This window comes from Alligator mississippiensis, chromosome 2, assembly GCF_030867095.1.
Source record: "Alligator mississippiensis isolate rAllMis1 chromosome 2, rAllMis1, whole genome shotgun sequence".
Classification (NCBI taxonomy): domain Eukaryota; kingdom Metazoa; phylum Chordata; order Crocodylia; family Alligatoridae; genus Alligator; species Alligator mississippiensis.
In genome coordinates this window covers 23,920,433-23,935,662 of record NC_081825.1, presented here as the reverse complement: position 1 = coordinate 23,935,662, position 15,230 = coordinate 23,920,433, and the positions used below count along the sequence as shown (strand labels likewise).

Here is a 15,230-nt window from a genome sequence, read left to right as displayed (position 1 = left end):
ATTTCTTTTTCAGTCCCCAATGCTGTCAGCCTGGTATCTTTCATGACTGGATTTGAATTATATAAATTAGAGTTGGAAAAGATTGATTAGGTCATCTAGTTTATCTACCAGCCACAGTGGGATTCTTTCCTACAGTATGTATTTGGCCATAAAAGCAGCATAATATGCAGATGTAGATGTAAAAATCATATGCTGTAGTAGATTTAATAGTAGAAGATACAATTTTAGGAATTGTTTTAAATTAAGAAGCACCATAAAAGTGTGTGTCTGCATTTTTCTGCAGGGTACTAGGTTTTGGACAAATTTTACTGATCATTCATCCCCTTTAGTTATGCTTAATATGATGCAAATGGAACTGAGTTCATTTTTATTAATTACTATGACTTGTTGCTTTATGCTTCTGGAAATTATATTGGAAGTCATTAAGGGATAAAAGTAAAAGCATCTGGGAAGTATGGATAAAAATAACCAGTAAATTAAGTAAGGAATCTAAATATATTGCTACCTGGCTGTTGTTTCTCGCCTCAAAATCACTACATCCAGACTGTTTCTTCTGGTTCAACTTTAGGTCACTTTCTTGGAGTAGGTAACACACCAGCCATTTGTAGGCTGCTAAAGGAACTGAAAGACAAAAGAAAATTGCCATGTGGGAAAGAGAAGAAAGTTGAAACACATGATGTTAGTGTTCACACTGCTAGATAGCACAAAAAGCATCTTCTGTATTCCAAACCCAAGTTAGTATGCAATAAAGTGGATCCCTATTGGTGGTGTTAATACATCAATAAAAATCTTTAACGATAGCACTATCATAAATAAAACAAAATGTGGTTGAACAGAGTTGCTTTTCCTTGGGTGAGAACCTTGGAGTGATACTGAAGAACCTGCTCTCTGAGCCAGCAGTGAATCAATGCCCCAAGCCTGGTTCTTTGGGGCACTCTGGACGTTTTGAGATATATCAAGGATAGGCAAACGCTGGCACAGGAGCATGACACGCAAAGGCATTTTGCTTGGCACGTGAGCCTCAGGGCAGATGGCAGGGAAGGGGCTGGGGCTGTGCTGCCACACCAAGGATCAGGGTCCTCACAGCTCCTCTGCCATGTACTCCTGACATGCCAACACCTTAGAAGTCAAGGCTGCAGGTGTTTTTGACACTGTGCCTAAAAACTTTGCTGACTTCTGAGATACATTATTCCTGGTGACAGAGTTCTCTTCATTGGGGGAAAGTCATCAGGTAGCTGACCGTAATTCTAATTCTAGTATAAGGAACTGCTTGAACTTTGCCAGCTGTTGTAATACCCTTCAGGGCAATTGTAGTGCTACACAGGGATACCTGAGCAATCTCTGAATATAGTGGCTTAGGGAACAGAAACAATATAGCCTTCTATTAGTTTTCTGATCAGGGTAAACCAGTGTAGGCACTGTGCTATGCTAACACAGCAGTAGTGTAACTGGGGGGTGGTGACTGGGGCAAGACTGAGACAAGGGGTTGGGAATGGGACATGTGAAAAATCAATTGCTGAGGAAGGTGTTGGTAGCCAGCCCTGCTCTGTGATGATGGTGCCTAGGGCACAGTTGCCTTGTTAGGCCTCTAAAAAAGCTACACTGTGTGTTCATAGAGCTATTCTGGTCCCTGGGCAGAATTTAATTTAATTTAATTTGCATATCACTACAGAGCACTGCAATTGTTCATAGTAAATCAATGTATGCTCTTGGGGCCAATAGATAGCAATAAAGGATAGGTGTAGCAGAGCTGTACTCTTCACGTTGCTTGCCCTGACTCTGGAGATGGGTGTGGGCAGCTGGTACTGGAGGTGGAGGCAGCCCTGCCAACTCACCCAGGGGGAGACCAGTGAAGATTTTTATTTCATGCTCTGCTAGCCGCCCACTATGGAAAACTGCAATTTTGTTCTGTTTGACATGGACAAAGCAGCCATAAAAGTTCGGGAGAACCTACCAGTTGTCTTTCACACAATAAAAAGCAGGGTTGGCCAGAAGGACCATGCAACTAGTTCTTGAGAAAACTAGCTTATTTCCATGTAATTTCAGATTTCTTTTGATATTTAAGTTCCACTCCTCTACAAGCTTAATTATATAAGGTCAGTATTTGCTTTCTGTTGTTTAAAGGCTTAATTCTGAAATGTACCTAGCATAACCTTAGCATACTATGGGAACTGAGGATGGCACACAGCTTACAGTTGAAGTCCCGTGATAGATTTATAGTGGTATTGCATGCTAGTACCCTACTCCAATTTAACAAGGAAGTGAAATAATCACTTAGTATATCAGTTTATTAATTTTTTTAAAGTACTTTGGTATTTTTAGGGAAGAAGCTACCACAACAAACATACAAATTTTGTTGATAAATTCCGATTCTTTAAATGCTAGCTAAAGTTTTAGCCAGTAATCTATATATATAAAATGAAGTATATGTCTGTATGTATGTATGTTTGCTTGTAATTCAAGAATGGCTGGTCTATTCTAAACCTTCCAAAAATCACTGAGTACCACCCAAGGAAAACTATAGGCAGGTTATTTTCACTTGACCCTTTTTGGGGCTTCCACTGACTGGGCTTACTTTGCTTCTCAGGTAAACTTGTACCACTCCATTTTGGATGAAGTGAATTCAGTTCAACTGTCATTATTATAAAATGAAGTGTATGTCTGGCTGTAAGTATGTATGTTCGCTTAAAATTAAAAAATTGCTGGTCCTATCTAGAATAAACCTTCCAAAATCACTGACTACCACCTGTAGAAAATTATAGGTGGGTTATTTTTCACTTGACCTTTTTGGGGGCTTCCAGTGACTATTTAAGAGAACAGTCACAGGAATAGCTTTTCACATGGATAGTTATATGCGGCTTGCTCCAGAATTGGTAGTCAAGGAGGGTTGTATATACTAGCACCAACAGAAAATACCGCAAACACTGTTTACAAAGAAGTTCTACAACAAAGATAATTCATTTGCATGTCATCTGGAATACTGTTCCATGTTAAATATTAAATGTTAAATATGTTGTACTATGCTCTAAATCTTTACTATGTTGTACTATGTTCTTTAAAAATAAACAAAATTTTTTACCTAAATATGTCATACTAAATTCTTTGAAAATAAACAAACACTGCAATTACAAAAATAATGACTTGGGTGAAGAATGTGTCCTGCTAGTATTCAGTAAGTCTTATTAAACAATTAAGAGAAATACAATTTAAAAATGCACTCCTGATGTTTGAATAGAGAATAGACAGAAATCTGCTTAGCTATTAGTTTGTGCCATCCTGTGTTTTGCAAACTGGAGCTTTACCATGAAGAACAAAGCAGAAAATCATGTCAGGCAAGCCACCTTCTTCTTTTAAGCTTTTGTATTTTGAAGATAGTAAGATGTCAAGTTTTTTCTCCTAGTTACTATGACATTATCTCACTTGATATTCTGCATCATTACTGGGACTTCAACAATCACAGAACTTCAAGTCAGCTGGTTGAGCACTGATGCTGTCATTAAATTCCAGGAAATAAGCAGACTGACCGTTAATGACATGTATAAATTAAGGTTGAATTTTTACCCATAAAATAGTTCCAGTTTCATAGACCCACTTTTGTCTTGATTCTCCACACAGATCTCATTACCTTTTCAATTTAAGGAAATGGCAACAAAACAGTGGGAATGGCATGAAACATTATACTGAGTTGATTAGAGAAGAAAAAGCTTAGAAAACTGCTGAGGCTTTTTGCTCAGTGTTACTGTACTTTCTCTAGCCAAACCAAAGATTACCCTGTCCAAACCAAAGGTAAAATAGTGACATCCTTTAATACAAGACTGTGGGAAACTGTTTTAACTGCAGATGCATACCATGGAAAAAATGTGCCCTGGGTAGCCATCTCTCACCTTCCCCCCAGCTCCTCTTCTACCCCTTCTTGATTGCAGAAGCAGGAATAGAACGGAGAGCTGGGCAGTTTCATGGGCTGCAAGGTGTTCAGGGAATTGTAGTCCTGCAGATTGACAGTGGAGTGTGCTGCTGCTGGGGATAATTTTCACTCCATTTTTTGCCACCAAAGCCCATGTCCAGAAGGGAAATAAAAATGCTAATATGGCAGCAAAAATGGGGGTTAGTTCAGCAAACTGCAGGTCTGTAAATCTTTCAAGAATAAAGTACTTCCCCCACTCAAGCCTGGTCACAGGCAACACCAGAATAGCCTCTTGACGTCTATCATGGTAAGAAACTAAGAAGTGAAGATCTGATTGAAAGTAGGCATAAAAACCACTGTACAATGAAAAAGCTAATTCTGTTTTGAACCTCAAACTGGCCCACCTCAAGTTATGAGGGGGTTAGTTCACATTTTAACCTGAGTTGATTCATTCAGCCTTCACCCTTTCGTAGTGAAAAAACCCTCAGCAAATGTCATCGGTGACACAGAAAATAAATAGTAGCACTTTTTTCATACTGCATATTAGGGCTGTGCTTCAGTGTGAGTTTGCATGAATATTATGGGTCTGGAACTATTGGCATTAAGAAAGATAAGAAAATGATTACCTGAAGAGTTCATGCAATCTTCAGCACTAGAGGCTGTAAATTTTTGGCTCAGAATATAATGGTAATCTTCCAAAAAGTTTACTGTTCCAAAAGGGGATTCAATAGGTGCTTTATCTGAAATACAAAGGAAAATAAATTGATTTGTTATAAATCAAGTGTATTTGGATGTGAAACACTTCCTGGGAGCTACGTTTGTGCTTTCATAAGAGATCAGGTGCAGGGAGGCCAAAATAGTTAGTTTATTATGGATAAGTGAGCTGCATGAGAACAGGTGGTCAAGGCCTAAGAATCTGATGTGGTTGCTTATGCGTTCAGGCCACTTCAATCACTGTCAGTGGGTTTTCCAAACATGGAGGATTTTGGTTAGCATCTGTGACAGCAACTTGTTTAGTAGTCTTTTATCCAGCAAACAACAAAACAACAACGAAATAATAATAATTATTAGGTTAGGATGTATTTGCAGTATTACAACGCACACTTAACAAGTAGCGATTTCTCATGCCCTGAGTGGTTTCAGTAAAATGAATGACATGTCCTCTGGTGTTGGCTACAAATGTCCAACTCGGGATCCTTAAAATTCTAGTTTATTAGGCGGATTGAAACACTGTAATCATAAACCTTGGGGCTGGTCCACACACACACATGCACACATGCACACACATACACACACACAGTAGCAGGCTACAGAGGATAGGTATACCTATCCTACAAGCGCTGGAGTCTGTCGTTGAGGCTTCTTTCAGCGTGGTGTTATCTTCCAGAAGGGGGTCGCCGGCTGGTCCTTCTGGCTGGACAGGTCTGGTCGAGTTGGAGATCAAGAGGGCGCCACTGAGGGTCACTTTTCACTGCCTTTTATCTGTCTTTGGCAGACTTTGGTGACTCCCCAGTTTTCTGGTTTGCCCAATCCAGGGGTCATTGACCCTCGTGGGACTTCCCCCCCCCCTCGATGGCTACTGGACAGCATCTGTCAGCCCCAGGGGTCGTCCGCATGTACGTGCAGGTTTGGGAGTCCGTTGATGAATTCAGAATAGGGCTCTGGGAGTGGTCGATCTGGAGATATTCAGCCCAAAAGTTGGTCTCTGGTGTTGATTAAGTCAGGCCAGGGCTTCTAGCCCTTGATCAGTGAGGTATAGAGATTTCCCGGTTGTTACACTGTCTTCTATTGAGTTCAGCTTCCAGGTGATAATTGCTGCCTGCTTCCATGTTACACATTCAATCACTGATTCACTCACTCTTTCAGAGGCCAGCCTGATACAGGGAAGGGCAGTTTGATTCCTGCCTTTGTTAACAATGTTACAATGAATAACTTACTAAAACACATTTAGTTGAAAGTTGAAAGGTGAGGAGTATAAAATATAAGCTACAAATGCCATGGCACACAAATAGATAAAAATACCAAACTACAAGGGGAGATATAAAATGCACACATACACATTTTAAAACACAATTCCTTATCTTAAAGTGAAAGAGAGAGGAAGGAAGAAAAGGTAGAAAAAGAGAAACATATCCAAAGAGGGGAGAGCAAATGCAGGCAAGAGAAAAAGGGGGCTTTCTGATACATTAGAGGAAAAGGGGGCTTTCTGCTACACTGGAATGAGGCACCATTAACTTCAGGAGAGTGACAGAATCTAAGCTTTATGGTACAGGTACCAAAATAGTTGGAGCCTTCTTGAGTACAAAACTTACAGTGATTTCCAATAAATTTCAGGGAGCCTGAACACTTTGCAGAGGTGGCCTGAGGCCCTATAGTATATTTGTAGTGTTATTTTTTCATAAATTATATCTAAAACAAAGAATAAAAACTGGCTACCAAAGTCTAGGAGTTAGGGTGACTGATATAACAGGAATGCAAATATAGCAGGGGTCATAATAACTGTTCATGAAGTACCTAGCATTGGATTTAGGTGAGATCAGGGGTGCTCCACCTCTCCAGCTCTATGGGCAGGATGAGTGACACTGTGCCAACCTGTAAGCCACATCCCATACACAGGGGTTGGTCCATGGGCCAGATCCCCTGTGCAGCATGGGTATGATCCTTCACGCAGAATCCAGCAGTGGCATGACCCTGTGTGCCTGTGCAACCATGTGCATTCGTTCTGGCTGTGGTGTGACTATGTGCTGGCACAATCTGGCACGTGGGGCCATGTCATCTAAAGCACAGCATTCTCCCTTGGGGTTCTAAAATTTTCCAGTAGGGGAGCTGTGGCAGTGTTGCCACAGCTCTGAGAGCAACTGGTACTTGCTGGTAAATTTCCACACCTGTGGGGAGTCCCTACCGGCCAGGTGACAAGGCTCCATGGGCTGGAAGCTGAATATATTCTGTCAGCATGAGATTACCTCCTAATCTCATCACTACATCATCAACACGCCCAACACAAAATGCAGAATTGCCCACTAACCTTGGTGTTTCACAGTCACCCAACTCAACAAGTAGTTGCTAGTTTGCTGAAGCAGGACATTATTGTCTCCTTCGTATGTGCAGTTTGGATCATTCTCATTGCGGATATCACCTAGACGATTTACTTAAGAAACAAAAAAAGTCACAAATTTCAACATCTTATAACCTACCCAAAATGTGATTAAGGCTCAAAAAGATGTAACCTATGATCAAGGGTAAAAAGCAATTGATATGCTATACAGGATGGGTATTCTTACATATAGTGACATGGTTCTGAAAACAAACACAGGAGGGTTACTTTTCAAAAGTATCCAGTTTGTGAGTATATTTTTCATCTGCAATAGCAGTATTTGCATTTCTGGATTGAACTCAATTTGCGTATAAAGACTTGCCAGTTCTGGCTCCACCCGTTTCATTTGCTGGTCCACTACTTCACGTTGCACCTGGAACTCACTCTGCAGAAGCATATTTTACAGGTCCAAATTCAATATGTAACAAGGAAGACCAACCCAAGGCCCCCTGAAAACTTATCTTCATAAATATTTCTTTTCCCAATAACAACTGTGATAAACAAAAGAAACACGTTTTATCTGACCACACTTATTCAGTAATTTGTAGCTTACTGGATAGGTAGCCATGTCCTCCACAAGCTTCTCGACACTCCTGGGCTGCCTGCTGTGCAGTCCAGGAGGCCAGTGGTTTGCCAGCAGCAGCCAAAGCATGAAGTTCACGTCCAAGTTCAGCCTTTGTGGTAAATGAGTGACTAGTGAGTAATGTGTTTAGACAAAACAAAACAAGAGAACCTAAAATCTAGGTCCAGAAAGAGAACACAAAACAAAATCACCCAACTTCCGTTTTGCCAATATTTGTAATTGTTAATTTTTACTATTAAAGTCTTTCTAAGCGCATAAATTTGAATAGCAATATCTATCAAAAGCCAGCACATTACACATCAAAGGGGTTTTTTTTAAGAGGTATCTCATGCAATCTTATTTATAGTAGACAACAACTGAATTTGCATTAAGGTAATCATAGGAAAGTAGGGTTGGCAGGTACCAAATGAAGTTCAGCTCTGACTAAAATCATCCCTGTCTAGTAACGGACTGCTTAAGCTATCATTCAGGAAAGCACCTGAAAATAATGTACACAGTCAACACTGTGAGTATACTGTAATCAGTAGAACTCAAGGTACATAATTAAGTTAAGCTTAAGTGGTTTCTTGACTCGGGGCCTTAAATATTGATGTGGTCATTTCAATACTTCAGCCACTGGCCTATCTTTCTTAATTATAAGACAGTGTAGTGCTTGCAGATAGGCCATAGTATACAAAATTGAAAAAATAATCGCAAAAAATCTAAGAGGATATTTATAAACATCTTACCTGTCTTAGGCTCTTTTCCTTCATCACAACACCTATTTTAAATTCTACAAAGTTCATGAACAAAGTCTTGACAAAATGGTCTAAGGCATAGCTAGCTGCCAGATAGGGAAGAAGGCGCCATTGCTGTAATGAAAATTAAATCCATTTGAAGAATGATTGATACATAAATATTACAAGATCTATTTAATACCTCTTTTAGTATATTTTTAAAGTTTCTGGCAAATTAACATTTTTAGACATGAACTTTTAACTAATAACTCATTCCCCTTCTATCCTAATACACACAGTTTTTTATGGTTACGATAAATTTATAAAGACCCTGTATATCAAGAATGAAATGGATTCACTTCACGGGATGGTTCTGGTGAAATTAATCAAGTTCACAGGTCTTATTAATTTGTGACAAACAGCATGAACCACCACATAATCACTGAAAGTCTTTGGGGTTGAGACTTTTTTCCCCTCTTGTTTATGGACAATACCTTGCACAGTGGGATCCTGGTCTAGGACAGGGGCCCTACCTTAATAGCTATAATTCCTTCTATATTTTGCAAGAGTAGAAAATAGAAAAAGAGCACAAATATGACATTAAAGTGTGTAACAATAGTCTTTTAAATCCATGTTAGTATGTAAATTACGTTTCTTTCTACTGCCTGCAATGAAGAAGGCAGTATATTCACATAAAAGCTAACAACATAAAAGGACAGTTTTTACCCCAAAGAGCTGACTATCTGAAAAAAGTAAAACATACCAACGGTATAAAATAAAGAATGGAAATATAATAAAGAAATAAAAATATAATAAAAAGACACACAGCTTTTTATAACAATTCTATTTTTCTTGTTTACATAAATTATTTCAGCAATACGAAAGTACCCCTGTCGCATCCATGACCCATTTACCAATTGGCATCTTTGAGTGCCTCCAGGGTCTTGAAGACAATTTAGATGAGAGTGGGTACATCTACATCTACATGCACAGTTTACTGAGTTGACTAAGCAGCTCCACAGTTAAGTGTCAAAAACTACACCTGTGCCGGTATTAGGGCATGGTAAACTAATTATCTCTGCCATAGGATAGTACTGTTGGGGAGTACTTTACTGTGCTGAAAGGCATGTGTAGACAGTGATCGGGGTTGTAAATTACACCAGGTCAGCCCAGCTAGCTGGGGGCTTACTCCACCTTAGCTCAAATTGCTGCTATCCTAGGCACACATGTAGACATTGTGCCCAGGAGAAGTTGACTCTGGTGCAAACTGCTCTGGAGTTTATTGAATCACCTTAATTTCATGTGTAGATGCACCCATGGTGGAGTTCTCTGCTGAGGGTTGATGCTCCGTGAGTAGGTGACAAGAAGGAATGGTCATGGGAGATGTGGACAAGGGAAAAGTCAAAGAAAGGCTCTCTTTCTAAATTTGAAAGAAGTGGGGTAAGAGAAAGATTTCATAAATAAAGAAGAATCTTGAAGATAGGAAGAAAATCTTTAATCTGATGAGTAGATAAGTAAAGCCAGGACATCGATACAGTCTGGTGCATGTTCAGAAAAACATACAAGAAGGATGGTCCAGGTGACTGTGGTTGGAATGGGGTGGAACTGGTGATGTCAGTATTAGGGAAACCAGCATGGAAGAAAGTTGATATGAAACCAGTGTTTCTACACTGTAACACATTCCTTCCTACCAGTCTTAGAAATGTATTTTTCAGATTTCTACACTGTATTTTGGATTTCACCATGATAAAACCTGATTTTCATTTACCCTGAGGTCCACTTACTCCTCTGCTGAATGGGGGGTAAAGAGACCTCAAATGAAAATCAAAACCTCACAAATATATAGAGCCAGCTTTTCAACTGGTTAAGCTAACAGAACTTAACCAAGTTCAACACAGTAATGCTGATTTACATCAGCTGAGGAACTGTTTATATTTAAAAATACTATAATTAAAAGAAAAATCTCTAGATTTGAATGAAAGATTAAACTGAATAGTTTATACCTGCATTTGGTATTCAAGGACTGGTATTTCTTCACCATCTGTTGGCCCAAATTGATGGCGTGTTGCAGAGAAACGAATAGCTATCGATAAAGCGAGCTTTAAATTAGCAACAGACATTTGTACTATACAAATTCTGCCAACGGATAAAGACCCAAGAGAGGCACCAAGACGATGTTTGAGATCCTAAGGAAATAAAAGACACAAACTGAACTGACCAGTTAACTTGCCATTCACCAATACTATGCGCAATTAAATTTCCAGCAAGTTCTGACAGCTACACCAAGTGTTACATTTCCAAAAGGCTTGTTAGAGAGTTGCTTCTACATGTCATACTGGCTTTATTGGCAAATGCATAATAAAATGCCTGGAGTACCCTGACCATGATTTAAATGTGTAGGTCATGAATTTGTGAAATTTCATCATAATATATTTAATAGACTGGATGCATTAAACATGTAGTTCATACCTTAAATGAGCTTGTGTATACTCCCTCCTCTGTGACATCTCCAGTATTATTCAGTAAGTTTTCTTTAGGTATCCTGACCTTGTGAAACATGGCAAATCTGTCCAAAGAAATATATTCATAATATGAACTTCCTCATAATACAGTTTGAGGCAAATGCACTATAAGTGGATGGCCATATTGAACTCAGGGTATCGTTGTAAGGGGAAAACAGTATTAACATAATGCAGGTATTCGGGGGGAGGGGGGGCTGGGGGAGAACTCAACACACAAAGCTACAGGGAAAAGCTAGGACTGGGGATGTTTTTTGTTATTCACTTGTATTTATGACTTCGTTTTTGGAATTAAACGCAATAGCATTAGGAAAAGTCCTTCTGGACTGCGCACACATTTTCTTTCCACTCACTGATTCCATCAGCTTATATTTAAATATGAAATCCTGTGCTTATTTACAGAAGTAAGAGATTTTAAAGAACACTGAATACCTTCAGAGAGGACAGATAGTCTTGCATGGACCATGGACTCAGATTATAGTTTAACTTCCAGCTTGCCATAAGCTCCCTGCATGAACATATGCAAACGAGGTTCTTTGGGTAAAATGAGGTATCTTTTATTGGACCAACTAAATAGCTGGAAAAATTGTTCTTTACAAGCTTTGGGGCACAAGCACCGTTCTTCAGGCATAGGGAGAGTCTACTGGTGTTTGCATGGTCTCTTGGGTGAAATAGAAGCTTAAGTCAATATGCAAAATGTAGGTCTGCGAAAATGCAAATGTGTGGCAGGGAAGATCATAGGAGATGTGATTTAACAGGTGCGAGACAGGTAGGTGTTGTGGGGGAGATGGGAATGTTAACCTGGTGATAGACTGAAGCTGGTAAGATGTAGAGAGGTTACCTGGGGTTATCAGATGTCAGGCAGGTTATAGCATGCCATAAGTCTAATGTCTATATTTAGTCCATGATTTTTTGAATCCAGTAATTTATGAAGTGATGTTCATAGGTTCATCTACAAAGGGTGTATTGTAAATTCCCTTTGAGGATGAAAACTGAGAGATTAGAGAGAGAGTGATTGTCTTGTGAGAAATGTGCACCTACAGATAACTGGGTAGTTTTGTCCTGGATAGATTTTTGATGTGCATTCATTCTGGCATGCAGTTGCTTTTTGTTTCTCCCATGTATTTTCCATCTGGGCATTCAGCGCACTGGATAAGATGTATTACATTTCTGGAGATGTAGGTAAAAAATCCAGGCATGTTGATAGCTCTGTTGTGGGGTGTAGTTATTGTGGGAGTGGTGTAGATGTGTTGGCAGGTTTTACATTTCTTGTTCGGGCATGGTCTGGATCCATTTGGTGTGCTTTGGGCCATAGGAAGTTTTCTACTGGCTATGAGTTTGGCAAGGTTCGCTGTCTGTTTAAAGGTTAAGATGGGTTGTTCTAGAAAGATCTATTTAAGAATTGGGTCTTCTTGTAGTATGGGTTGCAAATGTTTGAGGATTTTCTGTGTAGGTTCCAGGGAAGGATGGTATGTCATAATTAATGGTGTGTGATTCGTGGAGATTTCCTTTTTGTACTGCAGCAATTCTTCAAGTGGTATCCGGGTAGCTCTTTCAAAAGTGTGATCTCTCTCTCTGGAGGAATGACCTCATTGAGTGAAAGCCCTTTTGAGATTTGTGGGGTGACAACTGCAAGTGTTCTCCTCAGTGCTGTTTCGGTGGTATCAGAGGGCCTGGCTGTATATTACAGCTCTCTTGGTGTGTTTAAGGTGGTTCTGTGAGATATGTATGTTGGTCTGTGGGTTTCTTGTATATGGTGGTTTGTATTTCACTGAGGAGCACAAGCAACACAGAGAGGAGGAACAGGGGAGGGGGGGGCTTATGCCCCTCTGAAATTGGCCCTGTTCCCCTCCCCGATCTAGCACTGGGGATTTCCCATCCTCAGCCCGATCCTAGTGCTGGGGAGGGGAACTTGGCAATTGGGCTCAGTTCCCTTCTCCAGCTTCCCGGTCCCAGGCGGTAGCACCCAGCTTCTCTCCCTCATGTGGCAGGCATATCGGGGGCCCACAGCCCCAGGAGGACTGGCCCGGCCCCCATAGCCCTCCTGGGGTTGTGGGCCCCCATCTGCCTGCCAGATGAGAGAGGCTGTTTCAATCTCCCCATAATAGCGAATGGGTGAAACATCGAAACAGTGAAATGGAACAGCTGTTTTGAATCAAAATGAAATTCAAAATGAAATACTGTTCCGTTGAAACCTCTAAACTCAAGTCGAAATGGAACGGTGCTGTTTCACACAGCCCTTATAATCAACATCCCTGAACATAATCAAGACACTTACCTTTGCTCCTCAGCCACCCATCCATTAACAGAGAGGCCAATGGAACATTATTCCCTCATTAACTTTGCCTTTGCCTATCTGGGGGCAAATTTTGACACTCCTGTCATGACAAAAAACCCTCCAAAAACCTCAAAGGTCCATAGTGCACAATTTATCTTAATGAACTAAATGACTCAAGGACTCAAGAGCTACACAGAAAATCAGGATCTGGTCTGAAACTACTTTGTAGCAAGGCCTGTCCATTACTGTGTGCCTGTATAGCCCCAGCAAAGCGGGCTACAATTTATACAATAATACAAATAAGAAGAAGAATACAGAATCAGTACACTGGAAATGTACAGGAAAAGTTCCCCGATCGGGAGTTTAGGCTATGGTGCTTTGTTTTCTGTGAACACCTAGAATCATAGATAAATAGGGCTGGATGGAACCACAGGAGAACCATCTGGTCTATTTTGCTGTTTCCAAGGATGGAAATACATCTCTAATATGTAATGCTGTATCTCATAAATCTGAGAAAGAAAATAGATTTTTAACCTGTGGCATCTGAACAGTAAAACTGAAAGGGGCTGGTTGCAATTTTAGGCAGGCATGCTTATTTATATTCCTTGGAAAAGAGTAGTCATTTTAGCCAAATGGGCAGTAAGGCTTGGAACAACAGCATAATATCAACTCCATTTCTGGATATCTCTGCATCCAATGGTGCTTGAAAATCTGTGTTAGTAATCAAAGCAAATTCCTTATGCTTGCCAATACAGGCATGTATATTTAATAACGCCCAAGAGACCAGGTCTTTCACATTAATAAATTACATAAGCTTTGCAATGCTACAGGTACTTTGAAAATATAAATAGTTTCCAAGGAAACATATTTGCATATTGTGTTTATTCTGCTTCAGAGATACAGGCACATCTACACGAGATGTTTACTGTGGAGTTGCCTTATTAGCACTGCAGTAAATAGCTCAGATTTTACATGTGCAGGGCTATTAGATTGGAGTAAATGAATACACTATGCTGCAGGTTAGTACTTGTAATTATAAGCGCCATCTCACAGTGGAGTTTTTTACTCTACAGTAACACACGCGCAGATGCTGACAAGGCTGGCTGGAGCACAAGGGTGCTTCAGTGCAGGGACAGCCTGCAGGTTAGCCCCACAGTGGAGCACCCTCATGACCCACCCATCTACACGACCCATCTACACGTGTGCTGCTGTGCACAAAAAAACACGCAGCAAGACAGTACTTGTGTATTTACAACTACTAACCTCCTCTTGAGTTTATTAATTTCCTGCAGCTTAATAAGACCACACTTGTAGACGCTGAGACGTTTATTGCGGAGTGAATTAACTCCGCAGTAAATGTCTTATGTAGATGCGGTCCCTGAGAAGTGCTCTGCTCTGCATTAAGTCCCACTGACTTCAGTGAAAGGAATATAGCACAACTCAATGTCTAAGTTAGGGTAGTAAGATCTACCTTCGAGTTGCAGAAATCATATGTTCATCTAAACTAATCTCCATTTGGTTGTGTACAAAAAAGGTTATTTGAAACAACAGATCTTAAATGACATTCCTCAATCTCCACCTCCAAAATAATATTCAGAAAAACTAAACTCTACATTAGCCCCAGCTCTGATATGTGTTAGTCATGAATTAGATATGCCAGGTAAAGGTATAACATTTATTTATATTTACTGTTTATATTATGGTAGATCTTAGGAGTCAAACCATGGATCAGAACCCCCTTGTGCTACAGGTTGTCCAAACACAAAATAAAAATATAAAATGCTTACAAGAAGCAACAAATAAATTCAAGTAGTTAGTGAAGCCCATGAAAATGCCAGTAACTGAAACACATCAGCAGCCAAATTTTGGGGGGCATTAAGATTAAACAGCAGCTTTAAGGAAGGATTTGAAGGAGGTTTGTGAGGTAGTTTTGCAGAGGCTTGCAGGCAGCAACTCCCAAGCAGAGGGATGGCACTGAGGAGAGCACAAAGGTACCTGCTTGAATATCTAATTGGCACACAATGGAAGCCTGCATCATGGGCCAATCACAGGACAGTACTGACCTGTTCCTGCACAGGGCAGGAATAGGCTGAGAAGACCTTTAATTGACCTTGATACTACGAATCGCCTCTTGCA

The 15,230-nt window shown here is 40.2% G+C and overlaps 1 protein-coding gene across 2 annotated transcripts in view; it reads right to left on the bottom strand.

Moving 5' to 3' along the window:
• The window catches only part of LOC102569403 (peroxisomal acyl-coenzyme A oxidase 3), an 83,311-nt gene that overhangs the window by 22,646 nt on the left and 45,435 nt on the right, over nt 1-15,230 (bottom strand). The window contains exons 8-14 of one of the 2 annotated variants that reach the window (XM_059721538.1): nt 10,767-10,863; nt 10,301-10,483; nt 8,310-8,432; nt 7,552-7,672; nt 6,930-7,052; nt 4,531-4,644; nt 506-621 (exon numbers count right to left, since the gene is read on the bottom strand). In XM_059721538.1, the coding sequence (XP_059577521.1) occupies nt 506-621; nt 4,531-4,644; nt 6,930-7,052; nt 7,552-7,672; nt 8,310-8,432; nt 10,301-10,483; nt 10,767-10,863 (877 nt within the window). The remainder of the gene's footprint in view (nt 1-505; nt 622-4,530; nt 4,645-6,929; nt 7,053-7,551; nt 7,673-8,309; nt 8,433-10,300; nt 10,484-10,766; nt 10,864-15,230) is intronic. The other variant, XM_059721539.1, reaches the window with a different exon arrangement.